Source organism: Pomacea canaliculata, linkage group LG1, assembly GCF_003073045.1.
Source record: "Pomacea canaliculata isolate SZHN2017 linkage group LG1, ASM307304v1, whole genome shotgun sequence".
Lineage (NCBI taxonomy): Eukaryota > Metazoa > Mollusca > Gastropoda > Architaenioglossa > Ampullariidae > Pomacea > Pomacea canaliculata.
In genome coordinates, this window is record NC_037590.1 from 1909558 (window position 1) to 1936388 (window position 26831).

The following is a 26831-nucleotide window of genomic DNA, read 5'->3' on the forward strand; positions in this document are numbered from 1 at the left end:
GTATCTACTTAACAGCAACACCATTCACAAACACTCGAGCTTTAGGACGTTTAACTTATTAATTTGAACTTTGTGAAATATATAGGCTCGTGGACTCACCACAGGAGTACGCATGTTCCCGAAACTGTACCGACCACAGATTTATAAAGAGGATAGAACCATGCATGTGGTACCGACCACAGACCTACAAACGTTGCCGGACTGACGACGTCCCTCGCTAAGGCCAACACCGCCGCCCCTACCGCCAAGTCAGTCCAGTCCTCTTTGGCGTTCCAGGGGAGAGGACGGATCGAATTAGTTAAAGGCCGAAGTCTTTTAACCAGCGGACCATGGCAGCTTGCGGCAAAATGGTACTTCTCTCGTACCCAGGGTGGACAGAACTAAAGCTGTACTTAGAGGGGTGGTTTGAGTGATGCGAAGCCGCTTTCCAACGGGACCATAGCACATTGCGGAAAATGGAACTCACAACCAAAGTTTTACTGCTTTTCCAAGCAGGACCAGACGCTTTTCGGTAAACAGGTGCACGCGCTGACTTTTGCCTTATACTGGACAGTTTGGGTGTACGTCACCCGCTGCTGTCGTCCGTCTCGCGCGACCAGTGATGGGGTGGAATTGGGTGCGGGATGGAGGGAGCAAGCACTGTCAGCGGTACACGCTGCCCTCAACAAGCTCCCGCTACATTAAGACCACGAACTAATATCCCTGGACTGCTGGCAGACGATTTTTTTTCCCCAGTTAACTGCTAAAACGAGGCATGAGACGACAAAGCTTCCGGTTTAGACACATTTTTTTGTTGAGGTTCGCCGAGACTAACAGCGGAGAACTTTGCAAGAGGCTAAGCGTTAGTCTCGGCAGACAGACAGCAGTCCACCTCAACACACGTCCGTGCTTAGATAATAGAAGCATGTGGTACAGAGGGTAAATAATGATAAAAACACTGAAAATAAACTTATTATTTTTTAGACCAGATTCCATTATTATACTTATGTGTTTTTCTTTTTAAAAAAGCGCTATACAAATAACCATTATTATTATCACTGACCGATTTTAAAAGAATCTGTTTCCAGGATGAACAGTTATTTCCCTTAGGTAAACACTCAACTTCCGGTTCAAAGAAGAGAAAGTGAAGTCAGCGGCGGTCAGGTTTGTCATTTATTTATTAATATAATACAGAATAATATATCACAAAGAAAGGTTCCATACACATTGACAAAGGCTTTTATGAACATGTAAATGCTGTGAAATGGGAAACAGATATTAGCTGTTATGTGTAGCCGACTCATCGTCTGACCTAAGAATGCAAATACTTGTTCTGCAGCTTTTATGATCAGCTGCAATGTAACCATGGCTGCCGACTTGGAAGATGTGTCCAATTCTAACACAGGTTACTTGAAAGAAACAGAAGATTTGGAAGATGATGGTATTGTATTTTATTATTCATTGTTTGCTCTGCTAAACAAATTAACATTAAGATGCTGGAATGATTACTACATAGCATTGCTATCTCTAATAACAGCTAGAGATAAATCATAAATGAAACGCAAATAGAATTTTGTAAACATAAGATGTTAGAGGAATGTGAAAGAAAAACAAGAATGAAAATTTGACTGATTTGTCAATACTAATGTAGCGGGAGCACTTGTTTAGAGCAGCCTGTACCGCAGACTGTTCTTGTTTCCTCCATCCTGCACCCCATTCCACCTCCTACTTGGTCGTGAGAGATAGGCAACAACAACGAGTGACATAGCACCCAAACTGTCCAGTATAAATAGTAGGCAAACGTCAGTGCTTGCACCTAGCTGTTTACTGTTAGGTGGCAGGTCCTGCTTAGAGAAGCAGTAAAACTTTAGTCTTTAGTTCTGAGTACGTGAGAAGTACTATTTTAACCATAAGATGCCATGGTCCCACTGGAAAGCGGCTCACGTCACTCAAACCACCCCACTAAGTAAAACCACCCTGAGTACAAGAAGTACCCTTTTGGCGCAAGGTGTTTTGGTTCCGCTAGAAAGTGGCTCACTCACCCCCACCCCTTCTTTCCCTACCCCCAGGGAGTTAGGTGCTAGGTAGATAAAATAGAAAAGTAGTTATATGTGTAAATAAAGTAAATAAATTTATGTCTTTGAACTAATTTACCTGTGTGAGCGTGTCAGTCCAAACGAATGCTAGTGTTTGTACATTTATTCTCGTCTTGAAGAGGTGAACGTGTATCACTAGAGTGAAAGAGTCCGTAGTTGGGACACAGGAGAGAGCACACATGAAGATCCGTGGAGTTGAATGACGCACCGTATAAAACACACTTTTGTCTTGGAAAAAGCAGGGTCTTTTGTGGATTCTGAGGTCGGCTGAGTGTGGGTGTGTAGTGGATGGAAAAAAAAAAACCCACATAAAGCGAGATATATGTTAGACAATGCACTCGACGAGCAAAAGCTAGAAATTTTAGCAGAAAATTCTCCTTGGGAACCTCCATCCTTTTCCCTGGACCACCATAGAGGAGTGGACTGATTTGATGCTATAACGGCCGCAGTGTTAGCCTTAGCAAGGAATGTCTTCAGTCCAGCTACACTAACATGTCATGTGTTACATTACCAGATGTTACAGATGGCAGTAAATTACCATTTTATTGAGGAAAAAAAGGTTTCTTTTGAAATGATTTTGCTGTAAAGTAAAGTGAAGAGTGTCCCAACTGGAAAGGATGCCCAGAACCAGGTCCGATGACAGATGTGGTTGCAGCCCTATGCTCCACTGGGGGCGAATAGGAACAAGAAGAATAAGAAGAAGAAAGTGCAGAGTAAATGCACTACTTCATTAATGGTTGTAACGTTTATTATAGGCATTTTGTGATTGCTATTTGTGACAGTAAAGACGAATGCTGCTAGCTTGTCATTCATATCTCAGTAGTGCATCAAATGTGACATGGTAAGAAACTAGGCAAGATACAATGGCATTGCATTATCACATTTAGAAAAATTTATTTCTCTGTGTGTGTGTGATCTGTTGATCTTTTCTCCTCAGAACCAGAGGGAGTAAAGGATTTTTTAAAGAAAAAATACAAACAAGTTAAAAAAGCATTTAGAAGGTAAGGCAATATCTTTTTAAATATCACAACTTAGTTTGGTGTTTGGTTACAGGTATTTGACTGAAATTAATCATCTAAATAAAAAAGGACAAATGTGAACAATTCTTGGATGTTTCAGAACAAAAAGGTGAAGCAGGGAAAATGATGAGAGGGATACATTGCTCATATTCTTTGTAGTCCTGTTAATACTGTACACCATGTTCTCTATAGCCCCTTTAATATTATGAATACATAATATTTCTGGCATAATTATAACCTTGTATTAACAGGCAATGGGGTTACATGGGAACTATAGTTGTTTGCTATAGCTTTCATGTTGAAAAAGTGCATTAAAACATAGTGCATACTACCATGTTCACCACTGCCACCATGAAAAAAGAAATCATATATTTCTACAGAAATTTCATATTTTTATCTAAACACAGATTAACAGGTAAACTTTTCATTTCATTAAAAGACTGCATTATTTATTTCATATTTTCATTAACATATGTCTTATGATTCTAGTATCTTTTTGCAGATATGTTTTGCATTCCAGTGTTTGTGATACTTGATTTTATTCTTTTCCATTTTGTGGTCAGGTCAGGTAAAAAAGAAAGACCACTCAATATGGCAACTACAGATGATAAGGAAGATGGGTCAAGGACTGAAGTATCACCAATAGTAGAAGATCCTGATGAATACAATTTCTCACACAGCAGAAGAGGCCTTGCACTCATTATTGACAATGAGAACTTTACTTCTGCATCTAGACTGCCAAGTCGCCAAGGTTCTGATAAAGATTTGACATCCCTAGGAGACATGTTTAATAGGTTGGGGTTTGAAGTGGAGGGCTACAAGGATCTCAAAGGCGAAGACATGTGGAAGGTTCTGACTGAAGGTACACAAAACAGGAAAATTTTGGAAATTCTTTATCCCTCTTATATGCATGACTTGTAAGTCTATTTTCTACTTTTTAAGTCTCTTCTGTCCACAAAAATTAATTATGAGCACACTTTATACATCATCATCCTCTTGACAATATTTTTGGTTTTAAGCATGCTAAAAGAGTAGAAAATCTGTTTGCATGTTGAAATGCTTAGTAGTTGAAGAAATAGGCCCAGATCTTTGTGTAGTATCTAACAGTTATGGAAAACATTCCTTACTTTTGGAGCTGCTCATGGGAAGAAGCAGGGTGGAGCTAACCAACTATTATCCAATGAGTGGTATGAAAATGATGTATTGTGCCAGTGGTTTTTTGCTGAAGTGGGTAAGATAAAAAAAAGTGATAAGTGCCTTCTTTCTTGACAGCGGCAGGCTGGAAATGGCACAAAGACTCTGACTGTCTGGCTGTGGCCATTTTATCTCATGGAGGTGAAATGAAATGGCCACAGCTTTGGAACCACCGGAAAGAGATTTTACGGCAGGATTTTATTTTTGGAGTAGATGGACAGTATTTACTGACATCCTCAATAATGGATTGCTTCAATGATGATAACTGCCCAGCTTTAAAAGGGAAGCCACGTCTGTTTTTTCTGCAGGTGATGAAACCTTTGCAGTACTCCACATACCCATCTTGATCTGTCTCTCCATCTTTCCATCAACCCATCCACTCACCCTTTCTAGTTTGTTTTGTGGCATGCATGCAGCCACAGTGGTCAGTGCTAAGTTGGCAAATCCATAGTCATGTCTAGTTAAGCACAGTCCAGACACATTCTAGCCCAAAGTAAATTTTCTATTTTCATAATAAAATATATACTATATATAAAGACTTACCTGGCAGAGCAGAACTGATATTTTTCTGCCAGCTTCCATCTCTAATGGTAACCATGGATGATGACATTGATAATTGCAATATGTCAAAAAACTATATTATTCAAAGTTTGGACTTTTTGGTAAAGGTAAGTGGTCCCATAGGCTAGAGGCTAGTGTACAGTAAGTAGTTCATCTTATATAGAGCAAGGCATTTAGAAGGCAAGGCCATATCCTCTTCTTTTAACATTTTTAATCTTATCTATATCACATCTCATATATATTTCTTAGAACTCGGTGAAAACATGTTTCAGTAAAGCTGTCTGTAGGGCGTAAGTGCCATCTATCCACATTCTTACATTATAGGGGTGGATGTTACAGTTGCTCATCTTCATTGCATTAGTTTGTGCGTTTGGTTATGGCAGAATAGCAATACAGTCTTTGTGAAAATGCTTCATAGAAAGTTCTACCATAAAAATAATACATATGAGTCATAAACAGAGTTTTGAAAGTTGATCTCCAACAATTCTGGAAAAAAAACCAGGAAACCATTTTGGAAAAGGTGTTGAACTTCGACATTTTGCCTACATAGTCTAAAAAAATGTAAGAATTTAGGGAGGGCAGCACAATACATATTCTTTATGAGCTAGGGTGCCTGGGCAGCCTGGCTTTAACTGGTGGGGTTACTTTTTGCCACCAACTCAGCTTCCTTCTGTGATTTTAATTTATCACTTCAGTTGAGTCAAGCATATTTATGTTCATTGTCAGTATAGTAAAATAGTGAAAAGTTTATATTCTTGATGTCCATTAACCTGGCGGGTGGACAGCTCATGTTCAGCACAATACAATTACACTCAAAAGGCAAATTATTGTATTAGTAAAAGAGAAGAATTCAAAATCTCTAGAACCTATGATGCATGGATCCTTTCACCAGCAAACACTGGAAAAACACCAACACAGAGATTGCCCAAAAGTACCTTAGATCTCATACCACATAGCATGAAGAACTATGTTTTAAAGCACAAAACATTTTGCAGTCTTCCCAAAATTATAAACTAAAACACTTCTAGGTGTAATTCTAGCCTTAAAAAAGAAAAAAAGTGGCAGCAAAAAAACTTGGCCAACAACCTTCTAAAAAATGGAAACATTTATCAAGGGGACATTCTGAGCTCCATAAATGTTGTCACCACATTGCCAGTCTTACTACCTCCATGTTTTCACATTGTGTACTGACAGCTTAAAAGAGCTAGTCTTTAAACCATTGTGTTTTGGAGCTTATGTCAAAATCATCACACATCATTGGTCAGTTATGTAGTTTTTGTGTTTTTAATGGATGTCAAAGTCAAACTAGGTCTGAAAAATGTGAAAGAGGTCTAGAAAAAGGAAATTTGCTTGGCCATATTTGTACAGACCATAACTATTTTATTTCTCTCAAAACTGACTTTTTTTTAATGCATTGCATGTTTTGTTGATGCATAAATGATTCATAGCTCATTTAATTGACTTATTTAGCCTTTAATGAATATAGCAAAATTATTTTTATATGTTTTTATCAAGAAAGACAGTTCCCAGCAGGAGGAATATGCATCGTAGCCATTTTTAGATCTGGTCACTTGAGATTTACAGAATTCTGATTCTGATTTAACGTCAGTCTCTATTTTTTTTTTTAAATAGACTTGGACCACTAATTGTTGTTGCCATCTGCCATGTATCTTTCCATGGTTTGCAGGCCTGCCGTGGGGAGAATGTAGACCCTGGTCAGGACATTGCTGTTGTGTCAGATAAGCCTGAAGGCCTTCATATGGGCCTTAACACTCCACATGGGACATATGGAGCTAATGGATCAGTTAGTGGAGACACCATTGAACAAAGTGAGGCAGATACCAGACCTACACAGGGGCAGATCACTCACGACACAGGTAGTGGGGATGCAGAATCACAGGGGCAGAGGAATGATGCCAATGAAGAAGAAAGAGATGAGACAAATAAGGACAGACCAGCAGTCTCACTTGTTGATATCTATAATGACTTCCTTGTAATGTATGCCACATTACCAGGTAGGCCATAGGAAAAAGAGTTTGTTAAAAGGAAAATAAAGCAAAATAATTTGTTCATAAACTTACATTTAGATGTAAATGTTATTTAAAGCTTGAATTAGTTGTTTTAATAAATCAATAAAATAAGATTTATTTCGAGTCACCATGTGCAATGTGTGCAACAGCAATCACTTTTGAATATGCACGTGTAAGTTTCTTAAATGTAGCAGCATACCTCATTTGCCTTAAATCTGCCAACTTAGCTCCTCTTGCAACAATCTTATTTGTTCTATAGAGATGCTCTTTCCTTTCCATGGCCCTGTCTGTCCCTAGAGTTTGTTGTTGTTTTTTTGTTTTCTTTAAGTATTCTAGCTAAAATGTCTCAGCTATACTGCATCACTTTTTTAAAGTCACTCCATCCATATTTTTATGTTGTTAATTTCATTGAGAGTATTTTCTTCCACAATTTCTTTTACAGGTTACTATGCTTGGCGCCGTCCAACAGGTTCATGGTTTGTTCAGTCTCTGTGTACTGTCTTCGGGACGTACAGACCTAGAATGTCTTTGATACAAGCATTGACTCGTGTGACTGGCATGGTAACCACTTTGTATGAATCAGTAAACAAAAAAAATCCACATGAGTCTGGTATGAAGCAGACTCCTGTTATTCAAACAAGACTATTAAAGGATGTCTACTTCACATAAAGAAGAAGTACTCAGCTTCAGTAGTCTTCATGTAACAGGGTAAGCGCAGTGCTCTTCCCCCAATCTTTCCGCAAGAACAAATCACAACACTTTCGTAGGTTCTGGATCGTTTTACTCCAACGCCAGTTGATAGTGCTGGCTATGGCGAAACTCTACACAACACACTCGTGCTCTCAGTGAAATGTGCTCCCACCTGCGCTGTCTCCTCACGTTCTGACCACTCGCCTCTTCACCAGACCTTCATGCTCCACCTCCCTCCAAACACACCCGCACACCTACACCCTGTCGCTAGTCGACCCCCTCTCGCTCTCCTTCGGTCACAGGGTTGTCACCCGGCCAGTAATTACCTCCCATCGCCAGCCTGTACCTGCCCTGTGTGCATGTGTATGCGTGCTATGTTCCATACTACTTTATTCACATAGAGGGGAACTGTTGCTGCCCATAAGTACTTAGCTTCAGCAGTCTTCTCCATTCAAGATTGAATTGTGTACCAGGAAAAGACGTTGAACTGTAAACCAACTGCAACTCTTTGGTCAGCATCTTCCAGTCCTTTAAAATATTACTCACACTTCATATTAAGTCCTGTATTAATGGTGCTGTTTAATGTGTTCTTATTTTTAACACCACTTGCTCTAACTTCGTGTATAAAACATTTGCTGATTTTATGCCATGGAATTTTTTATTTTAGAGGTGAAAAAAAATTAGTTTGCATGTCCATGTCTTATAGTAGTGTAAGCATAATAAACATTATTTTTTGTTTTGACAAGAGTTTTTTCTTAATGGAATATTTTGCATTTAATTCATTTATGACAGGCATATTGAGAAGCCGAGATCTGATTGATTGTAAAATCTTTTAAAAAACTAAATTTCTTGGAAAATGTTCGTGCTTTCATTGAGCTACTTCACTTTATTGATATAATATGACTTGAACTATTTTCTATGGCTTTGTTGAAAAAGGTAACTGTCAAGACATTTTGGTCTTTTTTTTTTTATAATACCTGTTTGTATGTTCTGCATTTTCCATGACAGAATTATACCTGAAAATTTATCACATAACTTTTTTTCATCAGTATATACATAAAACTCAATGAGATTTACACATTCAAACTGTGCAGATTTTAAATGATGTCTTTTATGATTCATAAAACATTTATTTAAAAAATAGACTGACTTGCAGTCATGGATGCAATATCATCCAGGAGCATTTGTGGTCTGCTGTGCGTCAGTTTCTTCTCTACATTACCTTGAGGCAATGAAGACAGAACTGTCTTGGATGTCTGTAGCCACAAGCAATTTCCACTTAACACCAGTTAACTTAACACAAGCTGACAAAAAAAATAAAATTCTCTTGAAAGAATTAGTGCATGTTGGCTTATAATTACTCATCAGTCTGCCTTTGTTCACTTGCTAATGAGTGTTAAGTTGTCCTGTGCTTCCAATAGTTATAGTGTTCTATTTACCTCATGTACCTGTGTTTACCTGTTGCACACACATCCAGCTAAAGATGCAAGTAGTTAAAATTACTCAAAGCTGACCAGGCTAATCTATAGAACAAAAGCTGGAAATGCATTGTCTATGTGTCCTTAGGGAATCGAAATCTAGCATGAAGAAGACAGTGCCTTAAGTGGAAGCTCATTACAAGTACAGGGAAAGTGTTGAAAAATCGCTTTGAATGCTTCAATGTGTCCAACACTGATACATTCTGATAAAATTGTTTGAATTTTCAGATTTGTTATGGTTCTGGTTCTGTACCCCTGGCATAAATCACGAGTTGCCTGTTTTAAACACCCCAGTTTTTTCGTATAAATGGCAACTTCTTATGTGCTATATGCAAAAATTGTTGGAAATGCTTTAAGATAAAAAGTAGAGTGTAGTGAGACTTGAGTTGACTTCAGTGACAGTTTACAATCTTTGTGTTTTTAACAAACTTTTTCAAGAGTATTTCTTATTAATTTTTCTTTTTAGGGCTAGGTAAACAAAACTTTATGATAATGTAATCATGTTCATGAGAAAAGAGGAGTATCCTCACTTTAAGCATCATGTCGTTTGTCTTTGCAGTGAATTAGACTGTATGTCTTGCATTTTTTAATATTCTTTTGTTTAAGAAAATCTAGGAACATATGTACTTTTTAAGAGTAAATTTTAAGCAAGACAAACTGTAGTTCACTGAATGAAATAGAAATTTTATGTTTTTTGTTATAAATCATTGAGATTTCAAAATTAATGTTTAAATTTTTTTGAAGAATGTGAAAAATCTACACAGTGAATTTTTCTGTGTAATATTTATTGACTGGGCAGTCCGTGTGAAACACATTAGGGCAGCATCCAATTCTACATTTCTTTCCCAACAGTCATTATTGAGCTGTTGTGATGAGTGCACATATTTGTAATTGAACTTAACAAATATCAAATGCTGCAGGTGAATATTGAAAGTTTGTAATGTTTTGGGTGAACTTTGGAGACCTCCAGTGGAATGTTTTTTTAAATAATTCCCAAGATGGTTTTAAGTGACTCTCATCCATGTTGGCATTCTAATATTCTACACTCCACATAGGCCATGCTCAACTGGCTGTGGACATGACATTTTGCCAGTTATGAAATTATATGTTGTTTCAGATGATGTTGCACTCTTCGTTTTCCTTATGAGAATATTTTTTATAATTACTTCTTTTAGGCAGGTTTGAAAACATTTTATTACTATCACTAGAATTTTGTTTTCACTTTGTTAAAAAATAAAGGTGGCGGGAGTCATTTTATATTCTATTTAAAGTGTGTATATGTACACATGCAAGGACATAGGCATGTTTTTAGATGTGAACACTGACACACAAGCAAACAATGAACTTGTTTGTAATTAAAATGCAATCTGCCCAGTCTCACTTCTTCCTATTCACAGACAACAGCAGTTAACAGAAACCATCATCGACACAGATGCAGTGTCCCTTTACCAAACATATCAAAATATTTTTTTTATATCAAAAACAAAATAAAAAAGAACTCAAGTAGAGGCGACAGGCTCCTTTTATTTGAATTCAAATATAGTCTCATCATTCTTTTAGTACATGCCAGAGTAAATTAATATCATTTTGTAACAAATGGAGGTGAGACAAGTAGCAGCTTAGACACAGCCTGGGTTCTTGATTATGCTGCATATACGATTGGTAAAACCACACCAATCAATGCTGCAGAATTGAGAAAAAACTAGTTCTGTTTCAGCAGGACCTGAACGTGCAGTGGAAGATTCATAACTAGCTACTGTATACATGCTCTTCATCCACTCACTGAACTAGACCCCACTTTTTCTCTTGCTTTCACCAGCACTTCATACAACAGTTAAAGGTCTGTGTTTTGTGCTCTCTCGTTAGATGCTGTGTGGCACAGCCAGCCAGCCAGCCAGTGGAATGTGCAACTGAGAAACACCATCAAAATTTCTCCATTCTCTAGCATGAAATTTCTCTCTCTCACACACACATGCACCCTTCTTTTGAAGTTTCATACAAATGGTATGAAAGGTAAATGTAAAAGATCACCTAAATTATGATGAATTATGTCTCAGAACCTTAAACCTGCATCATAATATAATCTAAGCAGGTAACAAGCAAGGACAGGGTTACCAGAAGAAAAGTGAGTGCTTCAAATTCCTTCCCACCATGAACAAGACAAAGCAAATGTGTACCATCAACAACAATAAAAGGAACAAAATGTGCAACATCTACAAATATACAAAAGGGTAGGAAAAAAATCTATAACCATTTTATGATCGCAAAAATACACAAATGTCCACCTGTTACAATCTATTCATCAAAGACACAAGACTCCCACTAGCCTCATGATTGCTGCTGTACAAAATACATGCATTCACAACAAATTTTATTCAGTTGCCTCCATTTAGTCTATCAGGTACCTCAATACCAAGCATAAATATTTCTGGCAAACACATTCAGCAACAAGGACAGTCAACACTAAGCATGATGAAGGGAAAATATTTTTCTCATTTCAAGGGTTTTTTTTTTCAACACAAACTCACTGAATTAACCCAAATAATATCAATGGCTTAGATGCATATAAACTTTTCTTTTTTTTTGGGGGGGGGGGGAGAAAATCTTGTATACTAAAATGTATTCAAAATTAGCCCTGCCTGGTCAAACTGAACAGATCACCACACTGCCATGACAGAAACAGGTGAAACATGAAGTCTTGTTTATTGGACAAAACCATGATGCACTTTCACTCAAGCCAACAAGTGACATTTCAAACAATCTTTTACATGAATATGGAATTGGGATTGTTCTCTTGAGGCCTACATTTTGCCTGATGCAGAATTATTGAGTGGCGATTTTTTACAGGGCTCAGAAGGGTTAAATAATTAGTTATGACCCAACCCCATGTCAGACCTAAAATAATGTGTTCAGTCATATTATGTCCAACATTACGCATTAGCTATTCATATAATAATGAGGAGGATTTCCAAAGATTTGCTCATAGCACTTGACGTAAATCATACACAGACTAAATCATCAACGCACCCATGTTCTCATAACAGACACACTCACTTCTACAACATGCACTACTCGAATACAAAGTAAATTACAGACACACATTATGCATGCTCATGGTCAGGAGAGGGTCACAGTGAAGTAAGTCATTGTTCTGGAAAGATGTGTCTTAAGTTTAGACTTAAAGGTGGCAAGAGAATCGGAGTGACAAAGGCTAATGAGACTAAGTAGAAGACCTATTATATCCATATTCTTCAAAAAGAAAATATTTTTATGACAAACAAAATGAACTTGAATTTATATACCCCCTCCCAAAAATATTAATCTTTTACAGTGCAAATAGTGCATGTCTTGCATGTCTTTGCATGCTACTAAATTATCACTAATAGTAATGAAACATCACATTTACCCTTAGCCATACCATCTTTCTGATTACACTCAGAGGATTACATTTACAGCTACATCTTATTTGGCTGCCAAAGGTTTATTTCAATTAAGGACACAGCCTTCTTAAGTGAATGAATTCATTCCATGTATTTAACTTCGATGTCATAACATCTGACAAAAAAACACATTGGCACCAATGCTAAAGATCTGAAACATTATTAATACTCAACCTGAGCTAGCGTCAAAAATATAACCAAAAAATATTAACAAACAATTCTCATTCATCTTCCACGTTTTACAAGTAAGCTTTACATTTTCTTCCTTTTTTGTGAGGCCTTCCAAGTGAAATCTCATGGCTACACACCTGACAGAGTTCAAATCCTAAAAACAATCTGAATCACAACCATGATGGTGAAGTCCACTTGAGTTGTAATAACATGTTTGTTATGCTGTACAATCACAAAGGCTTTGGCTACATTAACAAACTGAAAACATGGACAATGGCAGCAGTGACAAAATATGGTCAGCAAATTCAAATTCTTGGCAAAGCAACACCTGACCCCCTGCACAAATCAAGAATATCCATCGATTTGTTCAAGGGCAAGATCAGTATTTGTTTCCCTAGCCTTCACCATTTTATCCTGATGGGTAGGGGTAGGGGGGTGGGAAATCCTTCAATTTTTAAATTTAAAATGGATACCCACAGAAGCACACCTCTAAACAGTCAAAACCTAGTCAACAGTGACATAAATGTTTGCATGACAAATTTGTTAAAGAGATCTTTTCACAACTAGCCAAGAGAGCTTCTATCACAGGTGAAAAATGTCAGTGGCAGACATACTAGTGGCCAGCTGACAAAGTGAACACCAAGTGAAATGCAACAGACTGACTTCCGCACAAGCATTATCAAGGCTTGGAATCAAACGACAACAATCACAAGATAATGCATCACATGTTTACAATGTGCATCTCTGATCTTAAAAATTTTTTTTTTAACCATGCAAGAGCAGCAAGATAAATCTAAGACTTTTCAAAATACTAAAGGCATTCTTAAAACCTTTTCTACAATGTATCGTAGGCAACTCTGCATGCCTTCTGCTACTTTGTAATCTATCCAGCGCACATCAATCACAAATATTACATGTAGTAAGTTAATTCACTGCATTCTGAATTCTTCTCCAATGCTATTCAACACATCTACCCTATCAAACAACAGTTGTCGAGGATAGAGAAGAAAACTATAGGATGTTAATTATAGAAATTAAGGATTTTCAAAAGGGCTGATTTGAGCAAAAGTACTTTTGAGAAAGAGGAAAAGATTGAAAATTTACAAACACCATTAAAACTGCACAGCAGTAATTCTTAGCTAGGGGCCGATGCTCATGAGTTTCACTAGAACTATGATGCAAGATGTCTTATTACATTGTGCCCCATCAACAGCAATGGCTCTAGAACAGTTGAATGGAGCTATACATTCACAAACTGCTGAGCTGCATACATAAGTTTTATGCATGGATATACCAAGATCAGAAAATTAAACTTTTTTCCCAGGGTAAATGAAATAAGAAAGGCTGCCGTAGTCTTCAACAGGACATGATCAGATGGTGGTATTATCTATGTGATTTGATATTAAATTAGTTCATGTTATGATTGTCAAATTTGCATGATGATTTAGTGGACTAGTCTTTACATAAACAAAATCAGATATACATGTACGCACACACGATTAAACAGATCATTTGATGAAAATGAACTATATTATGACAAGTCTAAATAAGAGTGAAATCAAAGAATTGTTTCATATTATGAAGCCAGAAACATTATGCATGTTATTTTCCTGGGCCATTTTGTTTATAAACCTGAGGTTACACAAATTCTCTTTCCCAGCTGGTGACAGGATATTGCTGAAGCCTTGGCAGTTCAACATCCAAGTTATGTAAAGCTAGCTTAAACTTCGACTACTTGTTTCACTTTTCAGGAGGCAGCAGTTATGTTCATATAAAGCTTGTTTTCATAAGACTGAAGCAGTGTTGCTTTTGAATAGTCTATATGTATTTTTCTGAAAATAAAGACCAAGTTCTCATGGTTTTCTCATTAGGAATAACTGTGGAAAGTCCTCCCCTATTACTGCTCCAACTTCTTAAAGTCACTCGCGAGTTTCTAAAAGTCGGTGCTTCTCATTGCCACGACCAGAAGACTATAGATGCAAGGAAGAACATGAATTTTTTTCTGTCTTCAGTAGGATGTGCTCAATTTTTGCCCTATGGCAGGAATCTATCCAATACTGTATGTCTGAGTTAATACAAAACCCTACAAGTAAACCTTAATCAACAACCAAAAGTATTGGTATTTTAACCCCACTCCAATCAATAAACACACAACAAAAAGATGACAAAGAAGTTAAACTTTTTACAGGCTACCTAATAATCATGGGACCGCAGATTTACAATGCATTAATTTTTGTGCCATGTGTGAATATGGCTGATGATTTGATCACTGGCTTGCTACACTTCATATTCAAATCTGTCCAAATGTAGTTGCTTGTTTTTGTTTCATGTTAGTTTGCCATGTAATTCTCATGCATTGTTCAGAAGTACATTAAATACCTGCATGCATGTACTTCAACTTTCTGGCTGTCAAAGCAATTAACAACATACAAAAGCCTTCAGATGCAACATCAACACCAATTTCCAGTATCCTGAAAATATTTCGACATCCACCAGTTCTGGGATATGCTACCAGCTTATGTGCTTTTACCATTTAAAAAAAACAAAACCGAGCAAACCAGCAATACTTTTTTTTCTAGTTTATGCATGTGAAACAGTTTATGTCCAAACTTCTTAGTCTTAAGACCAGAAGCCTGTCATGATAGGAGACAAATATTGCACCAACCATTCACAACAGCCCTCAGTATTGAAATTTAAATTGAAATTTATAGGCAGCGTGATGTCCTTGGTGCAAGTGGTGCAGCATTTCATATCCCAGTTCCTTCTTGAAACATGGTTACATTTTTGTAGGCCAGTGTTGCAAACTTTCTCCTTGGTATCTTGGAGAGGAAAAAAAAAAAGAGGCCGAGCCTGGACAGAATGTTGCCGTGTGTCATGCAGCAGATAAGAATTTTCAAAATGTTACTACAAAAATACTGCATAGCCAAATATCCAAACTTTCAAGTTATTTCATGGTGTGACACAAGATTAAAGAGTGTCACTGATAAAATGTTTCTTGGCACATTTGTGAAAATGTTCTTTAAAAAAAAAAAATTATTACAGATGGGAATGGAACCCAATGGAAGCAACCAACTGATAAGGTAGATGATAGTAATATAAAATATGACAGTCTTCATATTTTTAACTTTTTGGGAATAAACAGAATAAAGCATACACATGTATACATGTACACATCCATATCCACATCAAACCTCCCAAAATCCACACACTACAAACTAAGTAGGGCTCCACATCCATCGACACTTCATTTGGCAGAAACCAACTTGTTCCTCTTCATACAGTCATGACCAGCACTGCTGAACACTTGAAAAGATCAACATTGCAGAATCTTATCTTCTCCTGTGCTTCCAAACACATGCCTATCTTCACTTTTACCAGACTGCCATGTGGTTCGAAAACTAATGCCAATAGCCTGTCATGTTATTGGTCATTTACACTTATATATATATATACTCAGTGGCATGGTGTTTGGTAGCGATGCTGATGTACAACTCCTAAGTTGTAAGAAATAGTTATGACACTTTGATGACATCAGTGACACATGAAGGACTGAATGTCAAGTTGGCACACTCTCTTGCTGAACTCTAGTCAGTTTTGCTTTCATCCTCTAGGCCTGTCCAATTTTTACATCTATTTAATCTGGTAATAAACTTTCAGGTAACTGGTCAAGTATTCTTTCTCTACTCTCATTGCACCATATGATATGCACACTATTTCACTAAGAATGTGACAATACCTGTCCAAAACCTGTTTCTCATCCTCTTTCAATTTGTTTCGCCTATTAGCACTTTCAGTTTTACTTTCTACTTTGACGATATGGGGAACACAAAGTGACTTTCCATAGTCACCAAATATTCACAACCTAAAATGCCTTGTCCATCAAGACTGCTGCAAGAATCCCTTCTGATGGGTAGACATTAAGTTTGAGGGAATATAGAAGTCAGAAATGCAGCAAAATCACCAGTAATAGCAAAGCACCGACAGATTCTTCAGGCAGTTGAAGCTGTGTGTTTCTCCATTAACTTGAGAACTCTCTTCCTGTAGCGTTTGTATCTGGAAATAAATTTTGTCAAAGAATGTATTATTTCGAAATGTGTAAATCTAGGTGGTGAGTATTTGTTTGCAATGTATGTATAACAAATAACAAAACAGAAAAGCAATCTGCCATAAAAGCACTAATGCAGATAAAGAGGGAAACATCAAAATATTTTCTTCTTTCTGCTACAGCATATGTAAACAGAATTTAATGTGATATTTCTAATGCCAAAACTAATCCTGTAAAGTGGCCTCATAGCCACTGTTACTCACTTTTCTTTTACTCGGCGAACTTCAGATTCTTCATCATTCTCAAACTTCTTCAAAAGGCCTGTTAATACAGCCACTGGAAGAATCATCAATTGCTCTACCTGCAAATTTAAGTGCAAATTCACCCTCACAGGAAGTAAGTACAGATGAAATCATATTTATGTATCTTAACTGTCAACTCCAGATTTCGTGGCAGGAGTTGGAAAAACCAATTATCATGGATTCTGTAATTCTCAAACTCTGTTATATGTTTTATTAAGCAAGTAAAATTCCTTTGTTATGCAACCTTCCATATTTTGGGGGAAGTGGGAGGGAATTACAGTCTATATTTCCTATCATGCCCCCCATTATCTTGCTAGCTGCATCTCTCACTCCAATAATGGCATAACAAATATCCCCTAACAGAAACATTTTGTCCCCATTACTGCCTGAACTAACCCACCAATTTTTGTTGCCAACTGCAGCTTCCACATTCTAATTACCTTTCACTGTAAATAGAGCACAGGTTGGAAAATATGGGACAGGTTAAGACACACACTTTCTGTTGGTTCAATGGAAGTTGTTTTTATTTGCAATTTGAGCACAACAAATATTTATCACAACAATAATTCTTCAAATACCAAAAATAAAAAAAATAAATAAAGTGCAGGTGTTCACAGCTACAACTAAAATAGCTACTGCCTCTAGTAAACTACAAAAAAATAAAAAAAAAAAAAACCTTCAAATCCAAGAGTCTTCTGCAATGCATATCATCACACATATAGGTAAAGACATATAGGAAACAGAATTTTAAAATCTTAGTCTCAGGGGAAGTATTTGGTAATTCAACTGCTATTATCACAAGTCAGTAAGCAAACAAAACCTCTTCTGGCAAGGCCTCCTCCTCCTCTTCCTCTGCAATGGGCAACTGAATGATAGGGTCAGAGGGTGTGACAGCCAGGTCCAGCTGACGCTCCTTCAGAAAAATCTTTGTGCCCTGATCCTCAACGCTAAGCTCCAGGACCTCCAGCAGTGGTCGATCCTCATCCTCTAGTATATGTTCATCTGTTAAAAACAGCACCACCATACAGCAAAAAAAAACAACAAAAAAACAGCACGAGCAAAAGGAAGTGCAAGAGAGCACTCCTGTTATAACTTCAAGGTTAATTTGTTGCTTCAATAAAAAAGATGTGCTAACATTATAATACATTCTTGATTGTAGAAGATCAGAGCACAAGACAGCTCAAATAAAGCCTGATTCCCAAACTACAGTAAAAAATATACAACTGAAGTCTTTACTTTGTTATTATGGGAATCTTTGCAACACTCCCAACAAGAGATGTTTTTTCACCCGAAATACAGGCATCCCAAAATGTCTGTGTGCCATTTTAGATTAACTTTTGAGATTTGTGTAGGGAATTTCAGACAATTTTTTTTTAAAATCATGATTATTTCAATTGACAGAAACTGATAATAAAATCATCTTCACCATTTTAATTTCAATATTCACTGTAAATACTGTGACATTCATATATTTTAAAAAATTGAAATGCATACTTTGCATGCTAAAGTGCCTATCTTGTACATCACTTATACCTCAATACAGTCTAAGAGGAAATAAAACAATTATTCATGGAATCTGTTCCCACAATATAGCCTAGTGACCAAGATTAGCCACTGCATGTCCACTGATATTCTCAAAGGTGTTACAAAGTACTTTCAGAATAATTGCATGCTTCTATGACTTACCATTATCTGTCACCAAACAAAGGGTGTATTCTGAAGGACTGTTTTCAACCTATAGCAAAATTTTAATTTAAAATATTATCAAATTTAACAATTTAAAAAAAAAAAAAGAAAAGCTAAAAATAGTATGATTATTAATTTGTACTTAACAGTTTAAACTCAAAATATCTATTTTCACAATTTGTAAAATGCAATCCACAAACTGCATTTGTTTTACTTCTTACTTAGAAACTGTGCTAGCATATATTTTTGACCACACACTTAATATCTAGTCTTTTACACTGAAAATATATGATGTTAACCTGTAATGAGATGCAAGTCAATATCTTTCATAAAAACTGATGTACCAAATGAAATCCATATTTGTGTAGAAAATGGGATAAACTGTGTCATTGTCAGCAAGCATTTTGGCAATAACTTTCCAGGTCATAAACCTGAACATTCAGAAAAGTAGGTAAGAAACAGTTTACCTTGAATTTTTCTAGGAGTGTTTGTATAACAACTGGGGAAGTCATAGTACTGTCCACCATGACACTAGTGCAGCTACCAAGAACTGGAGTGAACACACTTGTCTGAAAGGTAATAAAACATGTAATAAGAACAATTTCATAAAATTCAGTTCACTTTATAGTATTATAGTATTAAGTACACTTTACCCATTTGTCCATTAATTTCTTGCACATTTATATCTGTATCTTCACATTTCAATTTTTACCAAGGAATTTGGAGTGAAGAAGATATCTGAAATATACAGCTTATATATAAATGTGTCACAAACATCTTCACTACGAACTAACTAAATAATTCACTCCCTGATTTTTATTTTAATTATTTGTGTTCTATTTATCCTCCTGCATATTTAATGTTACAGACTTAAATACAGATTTTTTTAGTCATGAACTGCCAGACACTCCCATGTATGCAGTTACAAAGCCAGAAGAAACTTACGTCAAAGTTGAAAATATGCCCATTGATGGATGCTCGTTTCCACTTAGTGGGAGCATCGCCACGGTAGGCCACAGTTTTAAACTTGCGTATGTTGCCCCGACGCATGACTACATCATCTGCTGCTGATGGCGACATCAAAACACTGTCATCTATCCCTCTCATTTGCCTGGAGGGGGTCTGCTGGTCCCACTTTGGAGAATGCTGGGAACACATTACCATTTAATTCAACGCTAGAAATAAATACTAGATTTGAAAAAAATATTAAGGTAAAAACTATACTAAATGGTGTGCATTTTGAAAACAAAAATTAATTGTGACAAAATGCATCTAATCTGCAAACTGCAAACAGCTGCAGGTTAAGCACTCATTTTGCACATGTAATTAATGTGAGGTGTAAAATCCCACTCAAACATAGGAAAGAGATCCCATATCAGTCTAGTGCTGCATTTCTCAACCATTTACTTGTGACCCCCCCACCCCCAAGACAAAAAAAAAAAGATATGTCCATGCACCTATGTCCTAACCCGCTTAGCTTATACAATATACAAGCTAATTTCACTAATACCAATATGAGAAACTTAAAACTGTTGTTTGCTAGGTTTTGTATTGCAATAAGATTTCATAGAATAATTTTCTTTTTTTTTTTTTATCCCCCCACAAACTAATTTTATAGTCTTGAAACCACAACATTAAAGGTATAAAATATTTCTGAAATGTATTTAGGGAAACAAAAGTATCCTAATAAGCAGATGACATTAACAGACTCACTAATTTAAGAGATATTGTGTCTGATTAGATGATGGCATTGATAAAGTGTCGTAGCTTTTTCCTTCAGAAGTAATTATGTATATTAGGCCAGGAAGTGATCGGTTTTCAAATGGTATTTTTATAGAATCTGTTCTACATTTCACTGTTATATGACTGTTAAAAGGCATCCAGCATTAATTTTTGGTATTTCTTTGTCCCTTAAATTTACAACTATTCTGATTTTGTCAACTTTGGACCTATCACTTTTTTAAAAATCAACCTACATTCAAATCATTAAATGACGTGTGTTGTTAGTATAGTGAAACACATGCGATAAGTGAACTGCTACACTTTTAGCATGTCTGTGCTTCCAACGTCTCTTTGTTTTACTCCATCTATCTCTCATAGGCTCCTATGATGTCCCTACAATTCAAAGTCTCTCTCATGGGTCCCTATAAAATGATGTCCCCACCTCTTTCTTTCCCTTACAGGTTCCTATGAAAGGATGTCAACACCAGTGACAAGAAAACAACTAGGCCAATATCTGCGACGTCCAAATCTCTGTTCTTGTATTTGGAACCACTGGTAACGAATCTTGGATAACGAAGCAAAATTAACAAACTTCATGTGTATAAAAAGGAGATTTGGAAACCATTTGGTTAGGATTGAATAATGTGGAATTTGAACAGCACACAAAAGAGGAAGCACAAGCCCACACACTAAAATACACATATACAGAAAACATGCAAAAGGTGTTTATATAACTTCCCAGCAAACCCGAAAGAGCCTTGCTCAAGACAGGTGATGTCAACAAAACATGTCCAAGAACATGTGCCAACTCCCTGGGTGCATAAGTCTCAGGTTTTACTCAGAAACCTTTGCACTTTTCTAGTCTTTCTGACTTAGCCTACAGCTGCATGTGCCTGTTAAGCATCACCAAGTTTGGGCCAGCATAGACACAACTACTATCATGTAGAAAATAAATGCAATAGGAAATGATTCAGAAACAGCACAATGATGTCCTATACTTAAGTTTTTGACATCTGACATTTCTCAGCCTTATTTGTCAATGAACTTGCTTAGCCATGTTAAAGCCTGAAGTGCAGGTGGCTGACTTGCAAACTGACATTGGTCTCTATACTTAACTGCAGCAGGTTCTGAACAGGTAAACAGTGGCATTTTCAAAAATTTCTTTAGAACTTTTTTTTTTTATTCACTTTAAGTTTGAGGCATTAATTAGTGCTACACAGAAGGTCTTTAGAGTGCAACACACTTTTATATTCCACTGGTCTTTAACACTAAATTCTCAGCATGTGATTTAATTTATGCAGTACTCACCAGGTCTAACTTCAGCTGTGTGGGTGAACGAGATTGTTTTGTTGGACTTTCATTCAAATTCACACATAACGAATGCCGCCATTTAGCAACTGGTGGTGCTGGCACATCATCACACTGTCGTAGTTGAATCGGCCTGGTAAGACCCCAGTAAATCCGAAGAGGTCCTTGTACACACACCTCTCCACTGGGCAGCTGGGTGCAAACAGCAGTCACAATATGTCTGAATTCATGGCACAGTGTATAAAAGGAATAAAAGCATCAACAGTCTTATAAAAGTCACAGGTGGCAAATCCAAGGTGACAGTGATCACTCTGCTGCTTAAAGCTGCAATGTTTCTGAAGAACTTATCACAACCAAAAAGTGAGTTTGATGGCAGACTGCAATGAGCACTTGTACACTGTACACTTGCACAGCACAATGTCCGGATGTGTGCTAACCAACTATGTGCTCCTCTACATTTGAAGAAATAAACTTTAGTTGATTCATGATGTTAATATAAGAGAGTAGAAAGTTTTATGATAAAGGGATGCACAGCCATGCCACCATGGTTCATCATCCAGTCGGATCACAAAAACTGATGTTATTAAGAGGCAACAGCGCAAAAAACAACCAAAAACGTCATTACTAAAGCATATTTTCTGCCAGAAAAAAAAAAAGGAAAATAAATGAAAATCTGCAAATCTTGACATGATTTTTTTTTTAAATTACGTGGATTATGTGATTTTAGAAGGTCTGACAAACTTCTTGAAAGAATAGTAATTATAAACAGGTGTGATTAAGTAAAGGTACAAGAGGCTGTAGGGATAATGAACTGTAAGTAGTTCAGCATATCTAGGACACAAAAGGCAGAACCCAAACCTCTCTTGTGTTATCTTTCAAATAAATCAGTGTACCCATTCATGCTGGGCTAAGGAGAGTTTACAAGTCACAAATCACAGCCTCAAACCAACAACATCATTAAGATCATTAGCCATGAGGCTTAATCCCCTTCCCATGGTTATTATTAAATTTAATGTTCATTTTAAGTATGGCATCTCAATTTGAGAATGGACAGAATTTCAAAATACCTGTTTAACTATTATAACAATGTTACAAGTGCGCTCAACTTACATATCTAAAATAAAAAAAATATATATAATGGCTTCTTATAGCACAGTTTTAAGCACACAGTGAGCTCAGTAGGCTTTACTACTTGCATAAAACACCTGACAAACTACATGCAGGGACAGGAAAGAGAAAGACATGGGTGGATAAATTCCATCAATTTACTAGTTACTTGAGGAATTACCAAAAGAGTTTTTTAATCCACATTTATTTAATGCCTGCAAAACTGCTGCTGAGTTAAAGACTAGGCAGAGCATTGCCAAATCTGTATCCAGAAAAAGAAAAGAGGCTATGAAGTCAGACAGGTGTTATAGAGAGATCTGCGCTGAGCGCTGCCAGGATGTCAGGAGCGCAGACAGGTCTGAACTATTGAGTGACATGGAGAAAAGGCACAAAGTGTTAGGTTTCACTTGTGGAAAGCGAAAGCATTTTAAAGTTTTAAAATTAGGACTTCCTTTATAATAAACCTGTGTGCTCTATCAAGGGAGCTTTGAATACACAAGACTGCTTGAAGACAAAGGAAAGTAATAAGTTATATGCCTTTACTGTGGCTTCACAATGACATTTAATGAACTCATACTTTGTAGTGGAAACAAATTTCGAAGGCTGAACTCCGAACTAGGTAGAAATTTGCAAAACTCATGTCTCAACAGCTTCAAACTTTCTTTTTTTTTTGGTTGTTGTTGTTTAAGATGATGTTACCCTGAATATATCAAAAATAACTTTTAGATTTGATTCCTGAAACTGTGTATTAATAAGTGTTTAAAAAAGTGCAGTCTATTATTAGGAAAGAACATAGAAAAATGGCATACCCTCTTGGTCTTACAGATATTGACCAGAAGAACATGATGAAACTCATCCTTTGTCTTACTAGCTTTGCATAATGATTATACATGAAAGTTCAGGGTTTTGGGTGTGGCCTCTGCCATACATGTACTTTCAAAGTTCTAGCAAGATGTCTACGCACATTCTTTGCTAGCCTGTTTGTTCTGCTGCATCACTACAGTCAATGTATCACTGCTGTGTACTGTAGAAAAAGCAAAACAAAATGGACTTTTCAACAATGTCTTTTTTTTTCTTTAAGGGCCTTTATTCTAGTCTCAGCATCCTTGATTTGGCAAGATCTGTTCCAGGAACATGTCCTATTCGATAAAAAAATCCAAATTCAAGACATACAAAACACATGCACGAGACAATTTAAATGTGTAGATTGATAAATTTACTGCAAAGACAACTGTTTCCTCACCTGTTCCACAGTCATCGGATGATGTATTTTGCCTTGGTTGCGGGCATTGAATTCTTCTACTTTCTTATACATGTCTCTCCTGGAACAAGCAGACCAAACAGGTCAACTTATTTCAAAACAAAACAAAATGAGCACCTTTCACTGATCAAGATTCTCCCCCCCTCCACACACCTCCTCCCTATATTCATTTCTACTCACACTCCCATTTCCTCAGGGCAACCCTGACTTCTATCAACATATGCATGCATACGTACACATGAATGGGCGCACACACACACAGCCTGCAGCACTGACTGGTCAGACATGCGGCACCCTGCTGGCCAGCTTTGCACTTATTTGTGTGAAAAAGAAGCTGACTGAATGAAGATGAGTGAAGCAGAAAATAAAGATGTGATTGACTTCTCAAAAACATATGTGTGAAAGTGTAAAACCAATATCTTACATGCTGCTATAGTCAAACACTGACAGGTCAATAGAACAACAGGAAGCTACATGGGGGGAAACCTGCTGTCAGAATTGATTGTAAAGAAAGGCTGCCTCAGGAGGGGCGGTTTCCTTACACTTCTTACAGCAAACACCTTGCAGTTACAAACCCTATCAGGCCTGGGGTGGCAGCCGCCAGGGCATTAGCTCTTGTAGAACACAGACCACACTTGTAGTAGTGCATGTGTGGTAATCGTTATCATTCTCTCAGCATATGAACTGGAAGACTGTAAGCTCTTCCTGCTCTTCAATCCACACACCCCACCTCTGGGCTGGACAGACTAGGCATTTAACTGCCACAAGATATTACTTGATTCAATGCAACCACCAGTGACATAATATTCTTTGGCCTCTTGGTCTATTTTGGCAGATGTTTGCTATTTAACATGAAATTACCATGTCTTTTTTCTATTCACACATCTTGATCATGCAGAGAGTAATTTCCACATGTAGGAAACACAGAAAGAGCAAACGTTGATATTTTGTAGTACAGCAGTATCATTTTGAAATATATCATCTAACCATAGTAGATTAATATTTTAAAAACTTTTTAGAACCAAATTAAAAAAACCTAGCTAACAAGAATAATCAGCTGCACATAAATTTTGATAATTATGTGTGCATGCATGTAAATGTGAGTATGCGTTATCACATGTCACATGTACAGCATGTCTATGCACATGGCAGTGTATATGTATGAATTCAAGAGCACACATGACTAACCAAATGAAGGCTGCATGTGTAGCCAGAAACCTGTCCTGCACACATAGGACCCATGCAACAGCATGTTACTGCTGTGATTACGACCTGTTTATAAACATGCAAAAGCTGCTCTAAACTTCATGTCCCCTGACTTTGTGCACACCAGATGGGGCTTGGGGGGAAGATACACAGGTGTGAGTGTGGTTGCATGCCTCAGTGCACGCTGCCATGATCCACTGGCTGGCACAACATCTTCCCACACCCTCCCTGTCCCTCACCAGCGCTGCTGCTGTTGCACTTAGAAAATAACCACATTGTTGTTGCTAATAGCTTTAGCTATAATCAACCCCCCGTAGCCAGCTGTTAGGCTATAACTGTAGTTTTAGTGGTCATGCTCAAATAGTGAAGATGAAAAACCAGTCACAAGCGCATTGCTCGTTCAGCCATTTTTTTTTTTTGGAAGACAGTAGATCCAGTTGTTCCTCTCACCAACCAGATCCAGTTGTTCCCCTCACCCTCTACAACCAATAGACTAACACAACCATTCAGTTGTTCCTTCATCCAGCTGGCCATAAATACCCTCAGTTTCTTGACCTGACTTGAAACTATACCACTACAAAGCCACCAAATACTTGATTTGTCAAATAATGCTTCAAGTAATAATTCTCTCTTGCACTTATTTAAAACTTCGTTCGTAAGATTTGTCCAAAAATACTGCTGATTTAGTCGTCTGATCAATATGGTGATAAAAAACTTCAAAAAATGTTTTAAACATATAGATATATAGTTATAGATTGAATGTTCTTAAATTTTTTGGAAAAAAAGAGATGTTTTTAAACAGATGGGTTATGGGAGAGAGAGCAAATGGTCTTAAAAGTATAAGGCACTCACCAGTATGCCTGCGACCTTTTGTATTTCCTCATTACCATCGACAAGGACCCACTTCCTCCGGAAAAACTGTTTCTCTTATTCATTTTTGTTCCAAAATCTGCACTAGTGTATCCTGAAGACTAATATCATAATCAGAATATTCCTGTTCAAGATCTTTGTAGACGATGTTACAATCAACCACTGTCTTGAGCTGTGCTCAACAGACGACCGCTCAAAGTTTATGCTGTGAACGGAACACAACTCTATGGGATACTCGAGTCATAGGACCCCTAACCTTTGGTGTGTCACAACTGTCGACTTCCTTCTTCAAGATGTGTTACATCCTGTAGTAATGCGTTCCCTATATCTTGTAGGCCATGCCAATTAATTAGTTGTGTTTAAGTGCATATACTTCCAGGGGACATGCCAACAGGCGTATCTGCCTACAAACATCCTTGAACTAAGTCACAGTTCAGGGCAGGCCTGGTCAAATGATTAGAAGTCACAGTAATATTCCAAAAGAAACTCAGTTTAAAAAAAGGGAATAAACATTATGCCAATTTATGCTATGCTAGCTCTACTAGGGTAAAGTAAAAAAAAAAAACAAACCCAAAATTCATCTAAATATTTGTTTCTCTAGCTGGATTTTGTGTACTGTGGAAATTTCCAAAACAATTCCACTACTGCAAACAGTTTTTAGATAAG

At 37.0% G+C, this 26831-nt stretch overlaps 2 protein-coding genes across 4 annotated transcripts in view; one reads left to right on the forward strand and one right to left on the reverse strand.

The window, feature by feature from the left end:
* Positions 1-1005: 1005 nt before the first annotated feature.
* On the forward strand, positions 1006-8905 carry LOC112568719 (caspase-7-like). The gene is made up of 7 exons (XM_025246175.1): positions 1006-1143; positions 1319-1420; positions 3013-3076; positions 3658-3956; positions 4367-4596; positions 6537-6864; positions 7322-8905. The coding sequence occupies exons 2-7, from the start codon at positions 1324-1326 to the stop codon at positions 7546-7548; spliced, it is 1245 nt and encodes a 414-aa protein (XP_025101960.1). The 5' UTR covers positions 1006-1143; positions 1319-1323; the 3' UTR covers positions 7549-8905.
* Positions 8906-10551: 1646 nt separating this feature from the next.
* Positions 10552-26831, reverse strand: part of LOC112568705 (ras association domain-containing protein 2-like) — a 42520-nt gene continuing 26240 nt past the window's right edge. For all 3 annotated transcript variants that reach the window (XM_025246145.1, XM_025246153.1, XM_025246163.1), the window contains exons 4-11: positions 24072-24150; positions 21722-21913; positions 19637-19837; positions 19159-19260; positions 18692-18740; positions 17826-18007; positions 16967-17064; positions 10552-16711 (exon numbers count right to left, since the gene is read on the reverse strand). In XM_025246145.1, the coding sequence (XP_025101930.1) occupies positions 16648-16711; positions 16967-17064; positions 17826-18007; positions 18692-18740; positions 19159-19260; positions 19637-19837; positions 21722-21913; positions 24072-24150 (967 nt within the window). In that variant the 3' untranslated portion in view covers positions 10552-16647. The remainder of the gene's footprint in view (positions 16712-16966; positions 17065-17825; positions 18008-18691; positions 18741-19158; positions 19261-19636; positions 19838-21721; positions 21914-24071; positions 24151-26831) is intronic.